Source organism: Pyxicephalus adspersus, chromosome 10 (genome assembly GCF_032062135.1).
Source record: "Pyxicephalus adspersus chromosome 10, UCB_Pads_2.0, whole genome shotgun sequence".
NCBI lineage: Eukaryota > Metazoa > Chordata > Amphibia > Anura > Pyxicephalidae > Pyxicephalus > Pyxicephalus adspersus.
In genome coordinates, this window is record NC_092867.1 from 3,452,039 (window position 1) to 3,463,514 (window position 11,476).

The 11,476-nt window shown below is 41.4% G+C and overlaps 1 protein-coding gene across 1 annotated transcript in view; it reads left to right on the top strand.

Moving 5' to 3' along the window:
- Positions 1-8,745, top strand: part of SHOC2 (SHOC2 leucine rich repeat scaffold protein) — a 37,451-nt gene extending 28,706 nt beyond the window's left edge. Inside the window, exons 4-9 of the mRNA XM_072424958.1 lie at positions 686-816; positions 4,368-4,556; positions 5,482-5,604; positions 5,683-5,820; positions 7,461-7,578; positions 8,446-8,745. Of these exons, the coding sequence (XP_072281059.1) occupies positions 686-816; positions 4,368-4,556; positions 5,482-5,604; positions 5,683-5,820; positions 7,461-7,578; positions 8,446-8,654 (908 nt within the window). The 3' untranslated portion in view covers positions 8,655-8,745. The remainder of the gene's footprint in view (positions 1-685; positions 817-4,367; positions 4,557-5,481; positions 5,605-5,682; positions 5,821-7,460; positions 7,579-8,445) is intronic.
- Positions 8,746-11,476: the final 2,731 nt, after the last annotated feature.

Consider the following 11,476-nt stretch of genomic DNA (forward strand, 5'->3'; position numbering starts at 1 on the left):
CATACACAGCCTTCCCACCCACCTACCCCATACACAGCCTTCCCACCTATCCACCTACCCCATACAGAGCCTTCCCACCTATCCACCTACCCCATACACAGCCTACCCACTTACCTATCCACCCCATACGTAGCCTTCCCACCACTCCTCTTCTCCTGCCTCTCTTTGTAGTTCTCTTCATTGGCTTTCATTTCACCTTTGTCATCAAATCCCTCCACAGTTCTTGTCCCCCCTACCTACCTGATACACAAATCCCTCCACATCCCTTGCCCCACTTTCTGACCTGATGGAACCCCCCTAGCCGCTGTCTTTGCTCCTCCAATGACCTACTAATGACTTCCTTACTCATAACCTTATCACGCACATGACTTCAAGACTTTTCTAGAGCTGCCTAAACTCGCTGGAATGGTCTTCCTCATCCTAGTCATCTTGTTCCTGTTTTCTGCTCTTTTTAAGAGTCCTTAAATCCCACCGCTTTAACCTCATCTACCCATCTTCTTCTGTCTCCTAAACCCTCACTACTTCCCACCATTCCATATCTTTTTTTAGTCCTAAATCACTTGTGCATGGGTGACAATCTGCTCTTGGTGGGACAACAATCCCCAGCATGCCATTTCAGCACTATCTTGTTTTGCAGAACTACCACTCAGAAATGTAACGTCTTTTCTTTTTTTTTTTTTTGCAGGAAATCTGTCTAGCTTGAACCGCTTGGGGCTGCGCTACAACAGGCTGTCAGCTATCCCACGATCCTTAGCGAAATGCAGCGAACTTGATGAGTTAAACTTGGAGAATAATAATATATCTACTCTACCAGAGGTAAGATTATGTAGTTCCCTTCCTACAGCAGCCAAGGCATTGTGTCTTGCATTTACCAATCTATTCAGACTTCTTAAACCAGAATAAAGCAAACGGATTCTTTGCTATGCAGGGCAAAGATACAGATTCACCTAAAGGCCCTGCTATCCACCAGCATGTAATCACCAACATTTCAATTAATATTATTATACAGGATTTATATATCACCAATATATTATGAAGCACTGTACATGAAATAGGGGTTGCAAATGACAGACGAATACAGACAGTGACACAGGAGAAGAGGACTCTGCCCGGAAGAGCTTACACTCTAGGACATGTTGCATTCCTGGCACTATGAAAAAGTAAACCCTTGCCCTTGATGAAGGGAGCAGTTGTAGATCTTTGAAATGAATTTTCCTAATCATATGCGCATTCACCTGAACATGGCTACAGAAAATTGCAGGAGGAGGGCGGATACAAGACCGGTTACCCAGCACAAGTAGAGAAAGCCAGGATGACCGGTCTTCAGAAGAGGAACACACATCTGTTAGATTATACCCAAACAGTGTTCAACCCAGAAATGTTTTTAAGCCAGGGTGGGAAGAAACGGTAGACGGTTGGCTGCCCCTGTATTGTAACGCAACTCTTTAGTAACCACCCAAATACAGCTGGGTGGTAACTGAATAGTGCCGGGTGGTGCGCCGGGCTAAAAGGTCACTATGATTCAAGTATGGATGCAATTTTTAAAAATTTATTTAGCCTGCATCTTTAAAGAGACCTCACCTCATCCATCTGCAATAAATAAATCGCATGCTTGCGATTTGTATTGTAGAGTTCTGCTTTAAAGAGATTGCAACCTTGAAAGTTGACTGGATGTCGTAACCAGAGGTACAAAAACAGCTTTCGTTTATCCTAGCCTCTTTATAATCTTCACATTTTCTCTGCTAATATATTAATATTGTTAATAATAATAAAAAACAAGATTTATTTAGCGCCAACATATTATGCAGCACTGTACATAAAATAGGGGTTGTAAATAACAGACCCTGTCACAGGAGGAGGAGATGACCCTACCCGAAGAGCTTACAATCTAGGAGAGCCAACGGAGACCGGGTTCGAAAATATTTCTGAAAACTCTGAGATCCCCCCAGGCAATCTCAATCATTAATCCTCCAGCTTTCATCAACTTTCTCCTGAGATCATTTTTCAGGTTTTTATCAGTATCACGATGCCAATAAAGAGAAAATTGGCTTAATGGACGCAGCCTTAATGGACTTCCTTAATGGAAATCAGTCGTTTAAGGCCATTTAACCTTTTTTTTTTTCCCTCTAAGACGGAGTTTGCCTTTAAATCTCGGGCTGCGTATAGCGAGTCTCCTCTCTTCAAGACGTCAGCGCACTGTTACTGTCAACACGGCGAAGTGAATTCTCTGCAGATTGCTTCATAAATTAGTCATGATTGTAGCAATTGGCAATCATTTCTCCGCTCTGTGTAAACACGCCCTGACAACCATATCTACTGTTGTTTTGCTGGTTTGAGAAGAGGCGCGAGATGGGTTTTTTTTTTTTTTTTTGATCCTCCCCCTCTCTCTGCTAAAGGCTGCTTGATTTTGGTGTAAAAGGTTTCAACACGCCTTCACGCTGTGGTTTTAACCCTTTATTGGGAAACAGGCTCTTGAAGTGCCCCAGGCAGGGTTACTATTTTATTTTGCTGTCCCTAACCCCAATAGGAACAACAGTGGACCATACTCATACCGGTGTACTCGTAGCAGCTTTTAGGCTACGTACACACGTCAGATGATTCTCATCCGTTAATCGGCTCAGGGTTAATATCTGATGAGAATCTGCGGTGTGTACAGCGCTTGGCCTTCCAACAACCGTCCTGGCGGATCCACGGAAAATGAACAATCTTAATGAAACTGAAGGTAAGAGAGTGCAGTGAGATATCGCTTTGTCAGTCTCCCCTCTCCATAGAGCAGAACGGCGCTCGTTCATGCATCTTTCAGTCTTTTGTCATTGGAAAGGATTGTGAAAGAACCTTTCCAACAACAAATATTGCACGTGTGTACCCAGCCTTAGTCTCCACTATGGATCATGTGACGGTGACGACAAGGAACAATGGCACAATCACCAGATTTATATCTGCAGCGTTCCATATTATAATGATTGAAAATTACTTTTGATAGTACGTTATAATGACAAAGCATGGTGACATTTTTGTGATTTGGTTTCAAACTACTTTAAAGGAAAACGTCCTAAAATTCTAGTTGCCTCGCTTCCTTTTTAGTCTGCCTTCAAATGCTTGTTCATGGATAATTATTAAAGCCACAGACAGGCAGATCATTAGCATTTTCAGGAAGATAAGAGAAATTGCAGATTATATGTTTTTTTATGCCTCCTAGATTGTAAGCTTTTTTGGCATGGTCCTCTCCTTCTCCTGTATCTGACAGTCATTTGGATCACCTATTTGATGTTCAGCGCTGCGTAATATGTTGGCACTATACAAATCCTGTTTAATAATGATTATGGTAGTGTAATTTCAAGGCAAACTCCTTTATCAATTGAGCAACAGCCCCCTTCTTCTAGCATTTCTCTTGCTGTCTTACCGATGGGTGTTGCTGGCATACTGGGGGAAAGTGGAGATCGCAAATGTGCTAAAATAATCGAATTTAGCTTTTTACATTTTTTGATTTCTTCTCCATTGCCTGCCACTGTGCATTTTCTGTCATGCATAATGATACTACAGTTTGCCCAGAGCAAAAGACTTGGAACAATTCCCACCCATCAATAGATCAGATATAATGTAAAAAAAAAAAGAAGGGCAATGGTGCCATGCTACAGATATCCCCAGCTGATCAGAATACAATACTGGTACAACATCTGTCTGATGGTATTCCACCTTCCAAGAAGCTTAAAGCAGAACTAAAGTTCCACTTTTAAGATTACACGATCAGGCAGGTTATTATAGCAGAAAGAGACAGCCGATGTTCTCTCAGCAAAAATCTCTCCTACCTGCTTGATAATTCTGGGTTTATGGCAACAATGCTGAACCGGTTCAGCTTTGGTTGCCTGAATAATCATGAGTGCACTCCCGTGTGCTTGCACAGAAATTGCATTATCCCTGCTCAGTTAATCAAGATGGCTGAGAGGAATATGGCGCTGCCATGCAAGGGAACAGGGACAGGTGAGTAATGCAGGGTTTAGTCCTGCTTTAGGCCAGCCATACAAGTAGTTGCTTCAAAGAAATGACATCATCTCCCAATACGACCAAAAATTCCAGAGACCGCATTCACATGTACTTGGGTAAAATAGGTAAGTGCAAAGTCATTGTCAATGCAAAATTTGTATATTGCATGCACTCCAAATCTACTAAGTTTACATATATAACCTTTTGAGGCTGTTTGAGGGCCCTACATACACAGCGTATTAGGTTCATGTCTAGTTACAGACCCTTGTGCAATGAAATTGTGGCCAGCACTGATGGTAATGAATCCATCCAGGCATAATAAATACGTAGCATTTTTTTTTTTGAGAACTTTTCTTTTACATTTTGCTTTGTGTCCTTTACAGGGTCTGCTGTCCAGCCTGGGGAAAGTGACAAGTTTGACCCTTGCCAGGAACTGTTTCCAGTCCTATCCGGTGGGCGGGCCCTCCCAATTTTCCACAATCTACTCCCTCAACATGGAGCATAATCGTATTAACAAAATTCCATTTGGAATTTTTTCAAGAGCTAAAGTATTAAGTAAGCTGAATATGAAGGTGAGTTCAATTCATATGTAATTGTTTTCTCTGAGATTTCTGCCTTTCAGGTGTCTTGAGAGCTGTTGTGCTGTGCAATAAAGGCTTCAAGGGTCTCCAGCCTAACATTTATTACATTCAGTATCTGGTGGGCTTAGTCAAATTCAAAGTGTATCTATAGCCATACGCTCCTTAGACGGCAGTTCCTCTCCATTAAATCGGTGTAGGCTGCAAATGAGAAGCATTTGCTGCCTTTCTCCTCTATTCCTCGAGGGACACAGTTAGATCCAAAGATCTTGACTGATGGTGATGTTTGCTACCTGAGTAGGACACCAAGCCCAAATAAAAGAACAGACTTTGGTCATTGCTGGTGGCTAAACCATCTTTTGGACCTTTGAGTGCTTTTAAGGGCCACAGTGGCTCAGAGGTTAGCTCTCTGGCCTTTGCAGCACTAGTTCCCAGGTTCTAATCTTGGCCAGAGCGAGTTTGCATTTGCTGGCTTTGTTTATGTGGGTTTTCTCCAGGTACTGAATGGGGTTTCCTCCAGATATTCCAGTTTCCTTTCACATCCCAAAAACATGCAGTTAGGTTAATTGGCTTCCCTCCAAAACAGGCCTTAGACTGTATTAAAACATATGACAATGGTAGGGATATTAGATTATGAGCTCCTTTGAAGGAACAGTTGGTGACATGACTATGGACTTTGTACAGCACTGCAGGATATGTCAGGGCTATATAAATACTAGATGATGATAATAAGGGAAACCTACAGGGTCCCCAGGGTAGACTGAACTTGTTGATTTAAACACTTGCATTAGGATAAAGCTTGCTACAGAGGATTAAATTGGCTTTTTTTTGCCCTTCTACTAACGATTCGCCTTTTTCCAGTAGCGTAATATTCTTCTCATTATGTTTTAAAACTCCAAATATTTCCCCCTCTCAACAGGACAATCAGCTAACTTCTCTACCCCTGGATTTCGGCACATGGACGAGTATGGTGGAGCTGAACCTGGCCACCAACCAGCTGACGAAGATCCCAGAAGATGTGTCGGGCTTGGTCTCTATCGAGGTACCTTTTGCAAACAGCCTATCGGTCTTATAGATGAAGCTTCACCTGCCTCCTGAACACTCTTTATTTTTTCCACAGGTTTTAATCCTATCAAACAATCTCTTAAAGAAGCTACCGCATGGTATTGGGAATCTGCGCAAACTAAGGGAGTTGGATCTTGAGGAAAACAAGCTCGAGTCTTTGCCAAATGAGATTGCTTATCTTAAAGACCTGCAGGTAATGATGGGAGGAAATAGGAGCTAATAAGGCTTTTTTTTCTCAATAATCTAGAACTCACTTTATGGTGGGTCTTTTAGGTTCTTAGCGGGTTGCCTATTGCCCAGCCCCACACAAAACCACCTCAGAGGTCATTGAAACCTAGATGCCCAGATCAAAATAATTATTTGAATAAGCCAAGCAGCCAAAAAGCAATCACCAAAATACATACATTTAAGCACTTTTTTTCCCCTTCGAAAAGATTTGTGCTTCTATCCTTTCATATGTACACACTTTATCCAGCAAAGCCCTGTCCAGACCAGATTCTTCTCTGTTGCAATTGGTTTCATTTTACAGGTCTTCTCCCCTCCTCCAGCCTGTCATTGGACAGTCACTTTGTTTTCCCCCACCAATTAATATGTACCTTGTTGGCATATGAATGCTTCAGCATAACTTACTGCCTCCTTGTGCTGCTCTCTCTACCCTAGTTTGAGTTCTGCTGTAGAGGGACTTTAAGAGGGTGATACCAGGTCACATTCATGTACGTATGTTGCGTGCATTTACAAAATTACATTTAATGCTGTGTAACAGATTACAGAGCTTCGATAATTTGTGTCTTAAAGATTCATTGAACAGTAAAGCTCACGTCAGCCAGAGTCTTTTCTTTATGACGTCCATGGTGGTAATGATTTCACATTCATGTACAGTGAATGACAGCAGCCTATAAATGCAGTAAATCTCCGACCAGGTTCCTAATGAGCTCCTGGGAGGTTCTCGCTGATATTGATTGCCCAAGTGTTGTTTGCACATAACCCAGCAGATCTTTATATTATCTACTTCTGAAATGGCAGATAACATTTCCTCTTAGCTCCGATCATCTAATTAAGCAGAGATTTCCTGTACAGGAGAATAATGACGGCAGAGAGGGCACGTCCTAATGTGTTGATATGTGAACATCGTATTTATGCAGAAATTCTCTGATGGTTTGGAATCTGCTTCTATCCACTTTGGTGTTTTTTTCCCCTCACTCTCTCCTCTGTTACTGTTATACTTTTATTCCTCAGCGCTTTTTTTTTTCTCCATTTCTTTTCTCCTCTCTGTCATTTTTCTTTCCTTCCATCCCTGCGTCTTTATCTCCTCCCCCTTTTTTTTTTAGGATTCTCAGCACCCTTTTTGTTTTATTAGTGGAAAAGGAGATCTGTGAAGTACAAGACTTTTTGTATCTATGCTGATCTCTTGTTTGTGTGCAACACTTTGCTGACAAGGACATTCTGCCATAAACACCACTAAGCAAATAAAATCTTTTTCACTTGACGCAAGGCAGATGTTTTCTGTTCCATTCGCTCTCAATTTGATATGGATGAGCAGATTTTTTACTTTCCTAGAAATAAGCATATCACCGGCATCTTTAATCTGTAACAACCTGTTCAGACTGTCACCATGGTGTCCTTATAATTAAATCACAGACGGCCGATGTTCGACTGGACCCTGGCTCTGGTGTATAAAAACAAAAGCGAATAAATAAAAAGGAACAAGCGGGCTGAATTCTGATTGGCAAAGAACATTTACCATGTTGGTTTCTGTCAGATTTGAGTCTTTCAGGATTTCATCATTATGTTCACACTTTTTTTTATTTATCCTTGTGTTCATTTTCCAAACAGAAACTGGTGCTGACAAATAACCAGCTTACAACTTTGCCAAGAGGGATTGGGCACCTGACAAATCTGACGCACCTGGGACTTGGGGAGAACCTTCTCACTCATCTTCCAGAGGAAATAGGTGGGTGACTTAACAGAAACTTGCTTCCTTTTCATTGAGGGGGGGAGTGTTGTCAAACTGTTATCACAGATCCGATTCATTCCCCTTTATTACTTTTATAAGGCAATGATGCTAAGATGTTTCTGTTTAATAAAGAACTGCCTGCAAAGATTACTGTCAATGAATGCTCACGTCTCAAGCTGATGTTCTTCAGGAGATTTCAGCTTGAAAGGTGAGCATTCACTATCAATTTTGCAGTCTATTGATTGCATTAGGACTGAGGGCTCCTATAGGGAGCAGGGTGCAGGGAAGTTTTCAGAAAGCTATTTACAGCTCCCTATAACTGCTGATCCAGCCGCCAGTTCAATGATTGATGGCTGGCTTCCCTTTTATCGTCTTTTACATGTGTGATATGCTTAGTGAACACACCTTGATTGGAATTTCTTAAAAAGTTAAACATTAAAAGTGCATGTTGGTTACTGGAACTTTAGGGAAACATGTACTAGTAGCTGGGGATTTTTTACTACCTAAACTTTCATTCAGCTTCTGTGCATTTAGAAGTTAACATGAGCAGCACAGAGGCTCAGAAACTTTGCAGCGCTGGGTCTGAGGTTTGAATCTCGGCCAGGACATTATCTGCATGGAGTCTGCAGGTTCTCTCTGCGTTTGCGTGGGTTTCCTCCGGGTACTCTGGTTTCCTCTCACATCCCAAAAACATGCAGTTAGGTTAACTGGCCTTACCCCAAAATTGACCTCAAACTGTATTAATGACATATGGTGGGGACTTTAGATTGTGAGCCCTTTGTGGGACAGCTAGTACAGCGATGCATAACATGTTGGTGCTTTATAAATACTGTTTAATAATATGTCTCCTCTCCCCCTCCACAGGTACACTGGAGAACTTAGAGGAGCTCTATCTCAACGACAACCCCAATTTACACAGCCTCCCCTTTGAGCTGGCCTTGTGCAGCAAACTATCAATCATGAGTATCGAGAACTGTCCTCTCAGCCACCTGCCTCCGCAAATTGTTGCCGGCGGGCCTTCCTTTATAATCCAGTTCCTGAAGATGCAAGGTCCCTACCGTGCCATGGTCTAATGCAAGTCCCACGCCCTCCCATACACTGTACAAAACCGCATCCATGTCGTGTTCATGGATATATCTATATCTAGAAAGTGGCGCCACATACAAATATGAAAATGTGTGTATCTCTCTCTCTCTCTCTGTATATATATATGTATATGTAATGAAAAGGCAAATTTATTAAGACTGCATTATGTGTTTTTGCTAATAGAGGAAACATAGCCATTTAGTTTTGTTTTTGTTTTTTTATGTCAAAAATATCAATTGCTTGTTGAAGCGCTATTTTTTTTTAATGTCATTGATAAATTGCCAGAGCAGATCTGATCAGTTGCCAATGTCACTTGGTAGTGATTGCCGTTAATGACATCTCTCGTATTTTGCCAGCCATTTTTTGTCACTTGGTAAGGAAACAATATGGCCGCTGCCGTGTCAGGTTTCGATCGTTCCTCTCCCTTGTCCACTAATCCTATAACACCCACAATCTTCAGTTTTCTTATAATGTCTTTAACTTATTTTATGTATGTTTTCCCCCATTTTTTTTTTCTTCATATTGTTTACAGATAGGGTAAATCACTGTTTCCCTGGAATATGGTTTGCGTCGTTTTTTTTTTTTTTTTTTTTTTGTGTTGAGGGGTTTTATGCTTTGTGTTAAATCTCCAGCCTGGCAAATCTGTCTGTAATTCTTGTTTGTTCATATATTTAATCTTGTAATGAAATGGTTAATGAACATTCTCCCCTTCCATTCTGATTGCAGCTTACTGTTAAGACATCATTTGGTTTAAACGTTGACTCTACAAGGTGTCTACAGATAATCTGAACTACTGTATGCCTCCCCGAACTCAGTTTCCTGGACCCTGGCATCAGTGCTAAGCCCTGGCAGATGCCATCCCTTCATCAAATAAAGTGCTACAGTGGCAAATAGGAGGATTCCAGTTGGCGGTGTATTTCTAGTAACCATGTGAAACTAGTTTAAGAGAGGATACCGGAAAAGAATATTCCTGGAGAGCGGGGGTCTTGCAGTGGCTGCTTGTTGGCAGGATGCTAAGTGTCTAATGTATTTGCTTAGAATTTCTGCAGGAAACCCTTGCAACTTTACTTTGCCCTTGTATGATGGGAGTCTCCTATTTATAATCTGAAAAAGATGTGAACCAACTTTCTGTGGCCAAGGGATAAGTCTCTTTCAGAATAGATGATTTCAGATCCGGGCTCCAGTCTTTACTCCCATGGGGGGGCATACTCCCCAGCAATCAGTCTTTCAGATCTGGGTTCTGGCCTTTGTACCCATGGGGCGGCATACTCCCCAGCAACCAGTCTTTCAGATCAGGGCTCGGATCTTTACATCCTTGGGGCCGCATACTCCCCAGCAATCAGTCTTCTTCAGATTCAGGCTTTTTGTCTTTATACCAGTGGGGCCGCATACTCCCAAGCAACCAGTCACTTTCAGATCTGGGTTTTGGCCCTTACACAGCCCTCCCATGGATTTTAATGAGCGGACAATTGTAAATCACATAAGTACCTCCCTACATCTGAGTTCAGCTCATACCTAGAAGAACTCTGGTCATTCCATGGAATATTAAAAGGCCAATATGTGTCTCAAAATCTCCAGCAGCCATGGTTCCACTTTTGTTTCATTTTTTTTATATAAATTGCTATGAAGTTCTAAAGTGCATTGAAAGACTTTCCTATAATGGCCTTGGCAGGTGTGCAGACCTTGGAGATTTGAAACAAAGCAATTTTGCTTTCCATTATTTAGCAAACTTAAAAAAATGTTGCTTTTGAATGAACATTAACATCTAGTCAACAAGCTGAGATAAGTATTTTTTTTTATTATTTACACTCATCAACATATCAAATAATAAGAACTTGTTCTTATGTAGCGCTGTCTCTTGTATGCTTGAGGTAAACAAAAACCCCCTATGTACATTTCCTGTAAACCCAGAACTAAGTTTTATACAGGTGAAAGCCTTTGGCATTCGCAGGTATTTATGGAAAATTACCGGTACCTGTTGACATTCGGCTGTATAGCTCTGTTGTAGCTGTGTGTTCTCTGCCGTTACTTTGGGTTAAACTGATACAGTGCCAGTTATCTGTTATTTCCTAGGACCTCGGCTGTGTGTTGCAAAAAAAAATGCTCCTCCCGCCATCATTTTTTAATAACTCGAATTCAGACAAGGTGCCATAAATAAATGTTGCTTTATTGAAGTCCTTTGTACAAACCTTCTTTGAGTAACGTGGCCGGTGACATGAAACAGACATTTGTGACGTGCAGATTAACAAATTAATTTTGATTGGTTGCATTATAAACCTTTTCTGGCCACAGTCTTGTTCAGGGCAGGTTTTGTACATGTTGGCACTTACGGAACATCTGCCAGCATTTGCCACTGCATTGATTCTGGTTTTTGAACCGCATGGATCACCTGTGGACATAATGTGCATCGGATCTACACCAAACTAAGGTGTATCATATTGACCTGCATTTAAAATCTATGTAAACCCAATTTATAACATCTCATATGTTTTTAACATTTTAATGACATTCAGAAGTCAGTTTTGTCAATAAAATAATATTTGATGTCCCGACCTTGTCCTCCTGCGTTGTCACCCTGTCGTAGAAACATCCGATGGAGACCACAAGTGACCCTACATGGTCCACTGTTGTAACCATCAGGAAACTCTTGTTGAGCAACTCCACACAGCCGAGGCTGCAGGAAATCAGAGATGTAACAGCAAGTGTAAAATGTTAAGTATTTTTTATAAACATGGCAGCCGTTTGACATGCAGTGCTATAGCAACCCTTCTCATTCCATTAGGACCAATATCTAATTTTGGTACACAGA